This window comes from Halichoeres trimaculatus, unplaced genomic scaffold (assembly GCF_033239565.1).
Source record: "Halichoeres trimaculatus isolate MK-OKI-2021-1 unplaced genomic scaffold, fHalTri1.1 fHalTri1_scaffold_15, whole genome shotgun sequence".
Taxonomy (NCBI): Eukaryota; Metazoa; Chordata; class Actinopteri; order Labriformes; family Labridae; genus Halichoeres; species Halichoeres trimaculatus.
In genome coordinates, this window is record NW_027437193.1 from 3,896,816 (window position 1) to 3,912,083 (window position 15,268).

At 39.8% G+C, this 15,268-nt stretch overlaps 1 protein-coding gene across 3 annotated transcripts in view; it reads left to right on the forward strand.

The window, feature by feature from the left end:
• The window catches only part of LOC141804828 (guanine nucleotide exchange factor VAV3-like), a 76,581-nt gene that overhangs the window by 44,558 nt on the left and 16,755 nt on the right, over positions 1-15,268 (forward strand). For all 3 annotated transcript variants that reach the window (XM_074689457.1, XM_074689459.1, XM_074689458.1), the window contains exons 20-25: positions 1,027-1,157; positions 5,896-5,961; positions 6,210-6,244; positions 6,396-6,512; positions 14,451-14,538; positions 14,791-14,920. In XM_074689457.1, coding sequence (XP_074545558.1) covers positions 1,027-1,157; positions 5,896-5,961; positions 6,210-6,244; positions 6,396-6,512; positions 14,451-14,538; positions 14,791-14,920 — 567 coding nt within the window. The remainder of the gene's footprint in view (positions 1-1,026; positions 1,158-5,895; positions 5,962-6,209; positions 6,245-6,395; positions 6,513-14,450; positions 14,539-14,790; positions 14,921-15,268) is intronic.

Here is a 15,268-nt window from a genome sequence, read left to right on the forward strand (position 1 = left end):
GCCATAGGTACCAATGCTTGTGCTCACTCTGTTCTTTACTCCTGGTGTTCTTTGCTGATGCTCTACCTGCCTTGGCTTTACTACCCCCTTCTTCTCCAGTCCCTTCCTCAATGCTGTGCCTAATTTTACCAGTGTCATATGTATCTCCCTGATGCTTACTCTGTTCTGTACCCCTAGTCACTTTCCTGTTGCTCTCCTTGCCTTAACTTTGCAATCCACCTCGTCTACCACATCTCCTTTTACACTGTGTCTGATTTTACCAGTATAATATGTATCATCACTGAACTCCACTCTTTTCTGTACCAGTGGTATCCTTTGTTGATGCTCTTCCTGCCATGTCTTTACATCCCATGTTGACCCAAGCCCCTTCTAATGTACTTTTTGATTTTACCAGTGTCACATGTATTTCAACTGATGCTCACTCTGTTCTGCACCCATAGTTGTCTTTTCTGTTGCTCTCCCTGCCTTGGAGTATAAAAACAATAGCAGGTTGAGACCTGTTAGTGTTTTTTTGACAGCTTGAGCAAATATTTGAAATTAATGCTACTTGTAGTAAAGGTTGATTGATGTTTTTCATTAAAGAGAGGGGATATGTGCTCTTCCCGCCTCAAGTTTTGGCAATCCATGAAGGCAAAGGCAGGGAGCTCCCAGACGGAAGCCATATAGCCAAATTTAACTAATTGCATGCAGATGATTCAGTCTTTTTGGTGAATCTGATTCTTCAAGTTGTAATGTTTTTTTTATAGTTTAGGTGTCTTATTATTAGCCTTATTCTGATTTATTAAAAAAACAAAAATGACACTTGATACCTTTCTTTATGTTGTTGATGAACAATGTACCTTACTTTAGCCAATATCAGAGCTAAATGACACTCTGTAAGACAACTGCCTTTTAAATTTCCTAGGTCTTATTTCCTATGTCACTTGAAATTTGTTCACAGTATTTTAAATTTTTAGAGTATAAACTTTCTAATGTATGCCTCTGAATAATGTGGGTAAATTTACATTTCTGTTCCCTGTCTGCTAGGTTTACCGAGGATGGTTGTGATCAAAGACTACAGTGGCGTCCCCTGCCCCCACTGCGGGCCCCCACTAAGCATTCATGCAGGGGATGTCATTGAACTGATGTTTGCCGACCTGCACAGCTCCTGGTGGCAGGTGCGTGTCACTCAACCCATCCTCGTTTTATCTCGACATCTGTGACTCTGAAAAAAAAAAAAAAACATGTTACGGCTCACCGGGCGGGCTCGATGCACGCAATGTCTTTGCAGTGTCATCGGTTTGAATCCCTGCTGCATGTCATCTCCTCTCTGCGTCTCTCTGCCTGACGCTTTTAGAAATATGTGAATGGGATGAAATCAGGAGATAATTCACACACAGAGAAAGCGGGTGTTTATCACTTCCTGTCGCCTGTCAGGAGAGCACATGACATAACGATGAGGTCAGTGTGTGTTTGAGACATCAGAGAAAGATTAGTATGAACTCCTCTGATCCCCTCATGCAGCAGGAGCAGGGATATCTGTCTGTTTCTCACTCCTCAGATTGAGTCACAGCCCACATCAGATGATCTAACCAATTAGTGGCTTCAGCTGGTTAATAGAGTGCCTCAGTGAGGCGATAAAACAGCACACACTTCAGCCTCTGGAGGATGTTTTAATGGTTGGTGCACAACCTGGTGTACAGACACATTTAGCAGCCATCTCACGAGGTGGGCCATGGGTTGACAGAGTTTGACCTTATCTATTTTTGAAAGGATGGCGATTTATCTGGGGTCATCCGGCAGCCTCCCTAGCTGTTTCTCACTCTGCTTTACGGCGGCATTAGAGCCTCATCCTCCTTCTGGTGCAGCTCCAATCAGACTGGAGTCTTTGCCAGCGGCGCGGCTGGGAGTTGGCCGCGAGCCTGATTTCCTATACTCTGTGTTTTTCTCTGTTGTGACAGAGCGCAAGGTGGAGGGTGAGAGCCAGGAGATTTCATGTAAGCCGGTTGAACGGGGAGCAGAATGTCATGCCACGGACCTGATGGCATGAGTGCATTGTTTGCTGCCCTGGTAACCGTGCATGCTGGGAGGGGATGATCAAATTAATTAAATGATAATACACATTTGTGTGTGTGTTCTGGTATTGTGCATAGTAATTCTGCTGTAGGGCAGCTCAGGATAAACTCACTGCTGTTCTGATGCTGTGAGCGTTGTTTGTGTCCTTATTTCTGAGGTTCCTTAAAAATAAAGCTGTGAAGGGAAAAACACAACAAGCACACACCAACTCTTAAAAGAAACAACTCTGTTCCTCAAACCCACTTATAGAGCTCTTGAGACAGTTTAATGTTGCTCTTAGTTAACATTTACGCACATTTGAGCTCTGATATGTCCATAAAAATATATAAAATATTATTTTTTTCATCATATGACACCTTTATATGTTAAAAGATATACACATATATTTGTGATTTTACTGCCAAAGCTTTTGTTTATTCATTAAAAGTTTATTTTAAATGCATAAAGGTCAGATTATTGGTAGACATTACATACTGAAGTAAAAACTGTTAAAAATGTATGAAAATAAATCAGAAGTAGTTTTATTGGCCTAATATGAATAACTGCACTCAAAAATAGAATAGAATAGAATAGAATAAAGAAGAATAGAATTAGGGATGGACACTTTTTACATTTGAAACTATATGGTAGCGATGCCCGGTATGTGATGATCAGCACCAGTACCCAATGGTACCAATTTTTGATACTATTTTGTGTTTGAATGGTAAAAAATGTTTTTTTTTTCATCTTAAAATCTCAATTTTTTCAATTAAACATTTTTTTCAATATAAAACCTTCCAATGCTGTGTTTATGTCAGCATAAAACATTGCCTACTCTTTCAGTCCCTCACAGTCATAAGGATGCATTTAGGTACCTCAACATGGAACTTTTTAATTTTACCTGAATTTTTACGGGAAAAAAAAAAACAAAACAAATAAACAAAAAAACAAAACAAAACAAAAAACAAACATATATATATATATATATATATATATATATATATATATATATATATATATATATATATATATATATATATATATATATATATATATATATATATATATATATATTCTCAAACACCAAAGAGTATGTTTTAAAACTCAAGGGGATCCTTATACACAAATGGCTCCCCTTGAAAAAGTAAATGTGTGCACAATACGGCAGCCAGACCATAATTCTGTTGTCCTGATGCTGGCCAGGAAAAGTAGAAGAAAAAAAAACAAAAAGAACAAAAACAAAACACAAATATCAGGTACTTCTGACTGAATTTGGTCGTTACCTATAAAAATGCCTAATTTGATATCCTTAAATAGAATAGAATAGAAAATGTCTCTATTGTCAACCAAAGTGGAACATTGGCTTTGGCTCACCAGCACAAGAGACAGACAGCACTAAAATAATCAAAAAAAATGTCATACATAAAAACATATATAAGACACAATATAAAAGTAGAAATAAAACAAGATCTAGTGAAATAAATTAATAAAACACAATGTTTAACATTTCAGGCCATTTTGGGGATTTGTCACTTTCTCAATTTATTTTTTGAGAAGTAAAATATTCAACAAACATTAAACATTAAATGATAGTGCTGTCTACACAATTTGAAGTATGATATTCTTTGAAGAGGAAAAAAATGCCTTTAGGGTATTTAATGACAGGTTTGTCACGGTCAGAGCAGCAGCTTTGGCAGACCTTGGTGTTTGAGGCCCGCCCCTCCAGTGTGTTATGAACCAGTTAGGAGAGCCTTATGCAGTGATATCATTATTTCAGCAAGTCTTGTGGAGATCTTGTAAAAAAAATTTTTTTAACAGTTTACGGACAGTTTCATGGATTTCTGCAGCATAGGAATTTGGGTAGACGTATATACAGGGTGTCCATAAAGGCACTATAGTTCATATTAAAGGGGCTGTGAGGAGTTTCTAAGCGCTAGATATATGCCTGTTTGTAATCCACACTTTAAAATGAGATTATCAGCCCCAATATTACAGGTTACAGGTTATTCCAAAATGCTACTTCTCAGCTTCCAGGATCAGACTGATTCACGGTACGTCTAGGTCTCTATGGCAACACCATGCCAGCTGACGAAGTTTAGTAGAGAGAAGAGAGATCTGTGTTTTTGTCTGCTGAAAACGATTTCTGTGATTAATTTTGTAGTGATGGTGGACACTGGAGCCTAACTGTCAGACAGAAAAAGGACAGAAGAGCAGAAGAAAGATAAACAGGAGAGAGATAGAGCACGAGCTAAAGGCTAAAAGAGCTCATTCCAGTGGTCTGTTCAAACTTGAGAGTCTATCAATAAAACACCAGGCTGCCGATAGCACTACATGTAGCCAGCTACTACAACATTTGCTTGTTGACACATTTCAAACTGTAGCACAATGTAACTGTACTGATAACTACCTTACCTCAGCAAGAAATTTACGACAGTGTGCATGAGACTCGAGGCAGTCACATAAAAACAGATCCTCCTCATAGCATCTTTAAGTTCCACAACTGAATCCTTAAACTTTTTCTTGTAATGATGTTTGTTTGTGTAATATATCATTCCATTTTTCCTAGGATGCTTATAATCATCAGCTCAAAACCAAAGCTAGCCTTAAAGCTAACTTGGAGGCTGGTTATCAAATGCAGCCTTGTCATTTTAATACCCCACTTGTTTTCTGTTAAATTATCTCCCCATCCCCATGTGTCGCCTCTGGTCTTTAATATCTCTTCCCTTTCTTATGTTTGCATCCAAGTTTTCAACAAGTTTCTCGGGGTCTTCCAGCCACATGCACAATGCGTTTGGAGAGAAACACTGGATCTAAACAAAAACGCTGTTTGTTTACAATGAAATCTCCACAGGGTACCTTTAATCTTCAGCGTCCCCAGTGGCGCCAGAGGATGGAATTACAGAACATTGAGAATTCATATCCCCTGTTACCCGGGAGGCAATTATCCCCCATCCCAGTGGCAGAACAATACAATCAATCACTGTAATTTCATTTGATCCTTCGGCTGCTGACTGTTTATGCCAGCAGAGTAATAAGTTTAATCTTTATCATACGCTTATCCGAGGCATAACAAATAGAGAGGGGCTCTCAAAAAAGCTTTGATGAAATGTTATTACATAGAATGAATCATAGAGATGGGTAAAGATTCGCTTTCCAATCTAGTTACTGCCAGAGCTTGCACGGTCCCAAAAAGCATTTTATCCTCTAATAGAGAGGAGTGAAGAGGAAAGCATAAAGAGGGCAGGAAGCTGAATGAAGAGCTCCATGTGTGCTCAACGCTCACTGTCTTTAGATTGACTCAATGGACTTCAAATTGACCTCAAACTCAAATTATAGAGCACTTAATGTTGATGTATATGCTCCTTACAGTCTAAAAGATGTTAGAGTATAAAGGCTGTAAAATGAACCGGAGAAGCCGTCTGCGTTGGAATTAAACGAGTAATTTGTTTAAACAATTTAGCCGCATAAGGAAATCTGTCTACGTCGTGTTTGTTGACAGAATTAATGATTTTCATATAAAGCTGGTGTTTGCTCGAGGCGGGATAGCTAAAACGCAATTGTTAGTCTTCAGTTCGAGGCAGGGAGCTCACGCTGTTTGGATATTCAAAGACCAGAATAAGATCCATTATTTAGTGTTAAACGAGGCTCTTGTTTTGATGCAGTACAAATCTAACTGCCGGCAGAGTTTGAACCGTAATTAACTCGGGCTGCAAATTAGATGCGCTGCTTGTTGTGTGCTAATTGCTGAGGATTTATTGGAGAGAGTGTGGGAGGGGAAGGAAAAAGCAGAAAGAAGGAGAAAGAGAGGTGTGGCTGCTCCCAGACAAATATAATGCGATTAACAGCCAGTCGTCATTGCAGGGCAGAATTCTGGCAACAAGCAAGATTGGCTTCTTTCCAAGCGATGCTGTGAGGCCTTGCCCATGTGTAAGTGTGCATCTTTTTCATAATCAATACGGCGCGTTTGGTGTGATAACAATGCATTCAGCAGATAATGGCTGCTATTGATGTCTCAGCAAAGGAATTCAGATCTTTTCAGTGGAGCTTTTTTCACAGCAGAAGCTTGATTTTAGCCATTAGATGTGGCTTAAATATCACATTACCACAAATGACCTCCACCTCTCTGTATCGACTCCATTAAGACACAAAATAACCACTTTTCTTCTCCACGCCAGGTTCCAAAACCCGTCGATTACTCTGCCCAGCTCTGGTAAGCGATGAAAACAAATCACTGCAGAGTGCTGACATTAACCACGAGTCATTCTTACTCTGCTTTATTGGGCGTGTTGACTGTTCTCATCCTCATGTTCAGAATGATTGATTGCAGTGTTAAGTGCAGTGGTTGTTCACGGGGGGTTCAGGTTTGCAGGGCCGATGGAAAGGAACCAGGCGGAGGAGGAGCTCCTGGACCAAGGAAACAGCACTTATCTGGTTCGACACAGGAGTAAAGAGTGCACCGAGTACGCCATCAGCATCAAGTAAGAGACATGAATGAAGCTCTTTTCACCTGTAATCACCACGGTTAACCAGGAACAGTGAAACAGGACGAAAATGATGCACTTAGAAGGAGCTCCAAATACCCTCACTCGTGTAATCGCTCCAAAATGACACAGACCTGTTCTTAACCATTAACTGAATGGACGACAAACTCTCACAGCAGCTGTAAACACCTTGATAGACATTGCATTAGTGGAGACAAAGTATGTGAACAAGCAACATGGCCGATAGGAAAATATTTCCAAGATGTTTCCTTTGAGTTAATAGTTTGAGCCAGCCAGCAGAGGGAGCTCTAAGCCTTTTAGTTTCACAGTCAATGAACGCTTCAGGCCTCCATGTCTTTGTGTTTTAAGCAAGCAGCAACCTCCAGTCTAAGAATATGAGACATTGCTGAAGTGCTAAAATCTGCTGTTTTTCGAGTGTCCACTTGATGCTGGCTCGGGAACTACAAGAAGTCACAAACAAGCCAAGCCAAAACAAGCTGTTTTCAAAGCAGAAATTAACCTATTTACAGCCTGGTTCAAAAAACGTCTCCTGTCTAAGTCGCTAGTTTTACTACCAGCTCCCACTGTGCGGGGGTTAATTTTTTTTCTAACGCAGCAATTCAGAGGATATTAAGATTTTGAGCTCGTCCAATCAGAGGCACAGCTCAGGGTCACATGACCGACAGGCGCCCTATAGCTGTACCCGAAGCCCTTGCAGCTACCTATATGGCCGCTATAGCCGATCTGCTTCATTTTCTGTTTTAGAAACAGACGGGTGATGTTGGGGAGACTACGTCCATGTTTTCAAGTCAAGTCGAGTCAAGTCAAACTTTATTTCTATAGCACATTTTAAAACAACCGCAGTCGGCCAAAGTGCTGTACAGGTATAAAATCAAGATCAATGAAAACACAATGAGTTAAAACAAACGTTAATAAGAATAATTCAAAACAGCGGGAAGATAAAAGACACAATAAATAGCCAAAAAAAAAAAAAAAAAAAAAGCGACAATAAATAAAAGCAAATACAGCGCTAGATGTCTTGCCTAACCTGTATTAAACCATGTTTTATACAGTCTATGGTTTTACCTGTTTTGATTTACAGTCAAACACAAAGACTGAGAATGAAATCAGAACTCAAACGCCAAAACAACAAAATATGACAAAACAAAGCAATATTGAGATACAAACACAGTATTTTACCAGAACCCCAAACGTTATGGTAAGTTTAGCAGACCATGCTAGGATTACAGTAGTTTTAAAGTCAACATGAGCTTGACTTAAAATCTCAGGGGTTTAGGCCTCATTTACAAGCCAACATTTAGCATAAAATTGCAAAAAAAAACACTGAAAAAAAAATCTGCATTGACACGGGAATGTTGAGGGATAGTTAACAGGGTAGTTTGCATGCCAGGCCTGCAGTCAGCGATATAACTGTAAAGTGTATTGCTGGCCCATTGTATTTAGTGAATGTGTCTTTGCTGATTGCAAACACATTTTGTTCAAAGGCAGTCATCTACGGTGGCCGGTAGGTGTCAGCCGATGTGCAAAAGCCACAACAAGAATACAAGTTCAACTTTTCTGTGTCTGTTGGGATAACTAACCTCTTTTAACTCCCATTGTGGCTGTAATTCTTTTGTGTTCTTGCATTTGTGCCACTGCCCACCGAAGGCAGCAGACTCAGCAGCACAAACACAACACCGCCATTGCTACTGTTGCTGTTTTCTGGTTCGTGCATGCCAATTTAAGTTGGAATAATGAAAGTGTAATGCTCACGCAAAAAGTGGAGCATGACATCAGAGTTTCCCCTGTAAAACTTGCTGTATGTATGGCAACGGTGGCCGCAGCGTTTCAAAAAAGTTCCACTTCTGGTTGACCAAAACACTGTTTCTGTGAAAACAAGAGGCCAAAACCCAACAATACTTGTACATTTCATCCTTATACTATATAAACGGACCCTAAGGCTTTATGTAAAAATGAAGGGAGAAGAAAAGGCTTCCTTTGTTTTTGGGGGCCTTGAGACCTGGGTCAAACAGTAAAGGAGTGTAGAAGGCTTGAATATGAACATGCAAAGTTCATGACACAGGTGAACAACAACACGAGTTACAAACAACATTTTAGAAATATTTAAGGAAAAGAAAAAAGTTTGGTGGCTCCGGTTTGGCTAGCAGTTAAAATTGTGCGCCCCATGTACAGAGACCAAAGTTCTCGCAGCAGTTGCTTGACTGTGATTCCAACCTTTATAATAAATAGACATAGTCTTCATGACGACTCATTTTTTCTGATAAGGAATTTTAAATTTTTTGTGTTGACAGGGGCCATATTGGATATGCTGACCTAACTAGTTTTGTTAGGTTATGATGAATACAGACATCTACTGGACATCTACTTTCAGTGGCCAGAAATGCCCTTATATGAGCAAACTCCTAAATTTATTGACTAAGAAAATTAAAAATTAATGGAAAAATACACGAGTATAATTTGTGCTGGTAAGCGCTTTTTTTTTTGTTTAACAGGCTGTAAATCCCATTTTTTCTCTTTGAATTGGTGTGTATGTGGTTTCAAGTGTTTTGACACTAGCCTCTAGAGGACGCTCTGTGAACTGCAGTTTTAAGTGTGTCTGCGTAGTCCTAATATTTTTCCACTGGAGGTTGCTGATCCATCCACTGTCCTTTCATCATCCCAATAAGAGAATAAAAGCTCAGAAATCTTGCACAACATACAAGAAACATGGAAAAAGAAGATGATTAATTCATCATAAAAACGTTTTAACAAAAACAGTATTTTTAAAAAATGTCACAACTTGTTCGGTTGATTCCTTAGAAATGAAAAAGTTATGGAAAAATTCACCCTGTGTATAAATTGTGCTAATAACCTTTTCTTATCAGGCTGAAAATCCCATTTTTTCTCTTTGAATTGGTGTGTATGTCTTTCCAGTGTTTTTGCTGCTAGCCTCTAGTGGACGCTTGGTGAACTGCAGTTTTAAGTGTGTCTGCATAGCCATCATATTTTTCCACTGGAGGTTGCTGCTTGATCCATCCACTGTCCTATCATCATCCCAACGAAAGAATAAAAGCTCAGAAATCTTGCACAACATGCAAGAGACATGGAAAAAGAAGATGGTTAATTCGTCAAAAAACGCGGTATTTTACAAAATGTAATGAATGCAGATTTCAGGAAACAAATGTTTCTTAAAATAACTTTATATTACAAGAACCACATCACATTTGAGACTATTTCTCAGGTTGGAGAGCGACCTCACTTTCAGAAACCCGAGCCTTTGTCTCCCTCCCTGATGAACTCTCTGAACCTGAAGTGTGTGAGAACTTCAAACATCTCCTCCGTCTCTGAGCTTTCAGCATCACCGTTGTCTGTTTTCACCATCTATAAGACAAGTGGTCGATTCATAACCTGACCTCGCTGTGAAACATTTTTCCTTGCAACTTGTTGGTACATAAGAAATGGTCCTTTTGAAAAGCGTCGACAATGAAGTCCATTACTTTTTCTTGGAAAGGAGATGCTGCTTTTAAATTTCTCGAGTGTTCTTTTAAATTGCTCTGAACATCAGGCATACAGCTCTGACTCAATAACACTGTGCTACATGAAGAAAAGATAAACATTTTCCATCGTGGGCACGGAAAACCAAACATTTCTGCATGGCTAGATAACAGAGGGAAGTCTTTTCACCGACTACCTGAGTTTCTTCCCGTCTAAATTTGCAGGGTTTGTTCAGACCTTAAGCATTATTGCTGTTCTTTTTTTTAACCACCCCTCCATTGTCTGCCTCTCCAGCACAGACACATGTTCAAGGAGAGTCTGATAGCTTTGCATCATACTGTTTGCCTCACTATCAGCCTCAGAAATGTATTTCAAAAGAGCTAGCACCGCACTTGAATCACAGATAAAACATTCATCCCTTTAGGCCTCAATATATGGCGGCTTTATCTGCAAGTTGAGTGCCTCTTTTGAAATACAACACTGTCCATTTCACTGGTGAATATCTCTCAGGCTACATCAAAGCTTGTTCAGTCTTTAAAAAAAGAGAAAGGATATCGAGTCCTCCCGACCTGGCGTGACGGCGCAGGGAGATTACACAGATTGAGTGTGCGCTCTGAAATAGTGTTTGGATGTTAAGACTATTTAGCCAGTGACACACCATTCCAGCCCATTTGGTTTTGGTGGACTCATACTGGCCTCGACTCCAATGCTTTGATGTACTGGGCCGGTTTGTGAACACTGCAATCCTAATTGCCTGTCTCGCTGCTTAAGATCATTATCAGGATGACCGTTTGAGATAATGGAGGTTTATACAGAGAGCAGCTACTAATCAACTGGAACTCGCTAATGTCAAACACTACAAGTGCTCCATTTATGTAGAATTTGTGTGAGAGCTGATCCTTTGACGTCTATGTAAAAGGATACTGCACAGCAAAGACCTTGCTTAGTCCAAAGAGCGTGTGCTGAGAAGAAAGCTAAACTGGAGAGTGATACAAATAGTGATACTAATTAGCCTTTAGCCCTGGCAGTTAAGCCTATAACACAGGCTAAACTGTTAGTGCTAATGTTGACTCCAACCCACAGTCAGCAGTTATTCTGCAGTGGTTTGTTCAAACTTGAGAGTCTATCAATAAAATGAAGAGTGAGGTTACGTTAGCTCTGATTGGTAGATGACTGGCAGTACATGACATGACACCATGTCGACAGCTACTAAACTACTTACAAACTAACAGTGTTTGCTTGTTGTCATGTTAGCCAACAGATATGTTGGAGCACTGGGCTAACATGTAGCTGGCTGCTACAACCTTTGCTTGATGTCACGTTTGAACTGTAGCACTACCGAACTGTACTGATAAATACTTTACCTCCACGCACCGTATCCAGTAAAACGTTGTCTTCAAAAGAGAAAATTTGTTTCGATTCGATCTCCATTTAATTCCAAAACAAACACACACCTCGCTGAAAGAAATTTACGACAGTGTGCAGAGACTCCAGGCCAGAAGGTGGCGAGAGAGTGCAGTTAAAACAGATCCTCCTCGCAGCATCTTTAATGTATTTAATGTTTTCAGAGCACCTTGAACGAATATTGTTTTCTATGACAATGTGGACACAGAAACTACCCTAGAAGAGTGGACTCTCCTTTGTCATGTCTCTCTTCCTGTTTTGCATAAAAAAACAGACAAATCAATTTTTTGAATGAATAAACGGCATTAAATTGCGAAACATTTAGAGCTGTCAAATTCAATCTCCTCTAAAAGATGTCTTTGTAAATGTTGTCATTATAGTTTTTATGACTTTTGTTGTAAAGAACTGGGACACAAACACAATTAATGTTGAATGTTTTGGTATGTGACGTGTCAACAACAAGTGTTTTGATTGGTTGGATGTAAACTCGTTGCAAGCGAAATTTGGGGAAAATGGTAAGCCGCATTTTCACTCAGTGAAACAACGTTGCTGGTGTGAAAGGTTGCATTGAAAAACATTCGGTTCGAAAAAAATAGATAACATGCAAAATATTAGCGCAAAAATATGCATCTGGTGTGCAAAGGGCTTAACCCCTTCCTTCGTCTACCCCTTTGTTTTGGTCCTCTATTTTAAGGGCCAAGGGGAAGACGCCACTTGATCGAGGTCCTGCTTTGTCATCCCCCTTGGACGCTCACTGACTGGAGCAACTGTTTATTCACTTTCAAATAAAACACATTTTTACAAACTGATGATTGACTGATGTCAGATTGACAAACTTACAGCAAAAAGACACCACCACAATGCACCAAGTATCAAGACAGCTAAGCAATGAAAAGCAAACATCAAGCGACAGTTACGGTATTCAGAAGCTATGTAATGTAGCTTCTGAATCCCATAGTATTAGCTTTCAGAGATTATGTAGCTAATGTAGCTCCTGACCGCAGCTTAGCTGTCCGTTCACTCGTGAAAGGCAGCCCACAGTGGTCTGACATTGGTGTAGCTATTATTAGCTAAAGCTGTACGTGTCACTAAAGCAGTGTCAGAACAATTTCAAATTAAAACCAACAATTCAAAACATGGCTAATATTAACATGAAGTAGCCAAGGATTGGATGTCTGATTAAAAAAAATATCTATATCATTGGAAATTTGTCAAACCCCTTGGTTTCAGAGTGAGCTCTTGGTTTGTGTGGCCCTTCCTTCAGAACACATGCAAGTGCAAAACCAACGGCTAAGACTTAGAATTTCACCCATGCTAACTGGCTAACTACTGCTATCTACTGGCCTTACTTTTCAAACATTTTTCAAACATCACTGGCCCGATTTGCATTTTCTAAGAAGATTTACTTCATTAAATTTTGTTTTTTCACTTTGGAGCATGCTATATGTACACACACATGCACAAACAGCACTTTTAATAAAGTAATTAATTATTATTATATATAATAATAATAATAAAATAATATATAATAATAATTATTAGTAATTAATTAATAAAGTATTTTATCTATCTATTCATTTTATTTTATTTTGCTTCTTCTGTGTTTTTAATCATTTTAATTTGTTTTATGTCTTTTATATTGCTCCTTTACTTTGACAAATTCATTTTACTTATGTTTTATGTCTATTCCTTTATCTAGTATCTTATTCACTCTCTTGTACAGCACTTGTTTTAACTATGGTTGTTTTTTTAAAGTGCTTAACAAATAAAGTTGGATTGGATTGAATTGGATATCTATCTTTTTGCACAGAAACATGCAACGATAAGAGAGGTCAGAGTGATGGCGCTGCACTCTCCATGCGCACCTGGGCAGTAGAGGGTTTTTGGTGCCTTGCTCAATGGCACCCGACAGTGCTCAGTAATGAAAGCCAACAACTCCCCAGTTATCAGCACAATTCCCAATCTTGGCCCGCACCTGGGCTTGAACAAGCGACCCTCCGAGCACCAAACCAAGTCCCTATGGACTGAGCCACTGCTGCCCCATCTACCAATGGTCTCCAGTCTGTGATGGAAACAGAAAAACAATGGGCAACAGGAAGGGCAACACTAAAAACTCTAAAATACAACCAAGTTTGAGCAGTAAGAGCTTTTTAATTGGGAGAAAAGATTTGAAATTCAAGATTTTATTGGGATCCAATGTGGAAAAGCTCATACTGTAGAGAAATAACAGACCTCGAATCCTGTAACCGACCAATCAGAATTGAGATTGCCGTGCTTTAAGGAAAGAAAGAAAATCTCAGCCCTTACCAAACAGAGCTCCTGTCTCCATATGTTATGCACCATATAACTCCACACACTCATCAATAATGTATAACTCACCATATATTCATAATGTATTTGTGAATTTGCAACAGGATGCCGGTCTCCTCATCCGTTAAACATGGCATCGAGTTACTTACAATGCAGGTCCGTCTTCAGCGTAACTCGCACTGCATCTTATTGGAAGCGTGCTGTTTACTGTACTGTGCTTCAGATTGCTCTGACAGGGTAGTATGTGTATTTATGTTTCCCTGTAGTATTAACCAACCCCCCATTTCTGCATTCAGAGCTGCTTTAAGTCAGTGGCTGCATAGATTCAACAAGGTGCTGGAAACATCTCTCTGAGGTTTTTGTCTGTGTTGATGTGATGGTTGCTTCAATTCTGATAAATAAGACGAGTTTGTTCCAGTTATACTTGTTGTTTTAAGGATCTTTTTGCTCTTTTTGGATTGAAATTAAAACGTTTCACTTCTCAGAACTAGTATTCACTTATATTTCCTTGGTAAACATTTCAGACATCCACTGTCGCAGGGTTGAAGCGAGTGACCTTGTGTTATTATTTTCTGCTGTGGCTGAATTGGAGCACTATCTCCCCAGCATGGTAACCGCCGGTCTCCGACTCAGACAGACCTCCGTGCTGGTTCACCATAGAGACTGGGTTTAATGCGGAGGCATGTATAGTTGATTAGCAACCAATGTCTTATTCATTCTCCACAGGTTCAACGAGAAAGTCAAGCACATTAAGATTCTGACCAAGGATGGCTGCTTTTACATCGCTGAGAGCCGCCTGTTCAAGACCGTGCTGGTAATGGTTTCAGCTTTGCTCAGGTTTCTGTGCTCAAAGGACGACTGAAGCATTTATGAATACTACCACTTTCAGAAAACTCTGCTTTTTAATACATTCTTGAGATCCGGACCTGCATAAGAGCGAGGATTTTGCTCTTTTCTGTAAAGAAACCTGGTTTAAGTTTCAACCACACTGAGCCATGTGAACAAGATTCTCCTCATTGATCATTCTGAGTGTACTTTCTGTTTTAACTTTGCTCTTCCTTCACAGGATTTGGTGGAATACTACAAGCAGCACTCTCTGAAGGAGGGTTTCAGCAGTCTTGACACCACCCTGCAGGTCCCCTATCGAGAACTTTCTAATGGAAACGGGCCCAAGGCCATCACCAAGGCTGGCAGTGGTGAGTCTGTCTCTCAAACTTCCTGGTTCCCCAGCTGGCTCCTCAGATCTCTGCTTAAATCAGATCCTGGACCAGTTCTCATTTAAAGTCATTCTCAACTTTTCTGTTGAGTTATTCAGAGCATCAGAGGGGGAAGCTTACACAGTGGGTTTTCATGGTAACTTTAAGGCCCGTTCACACAGTGAAAACACAGTGAAAGAAGTCTGCAAAAAACGCTGTAGTAAGCATGCCAGGCCTGTGGGTGGCGCTATAACTGGCTTGTAAAGAAGCAGCTTTTGGTAGATCTCCACTGAAGTAGAGTTGGGCCAATCATCTGGTGTATTGGTAACGACAGCACTGCTGAATGAG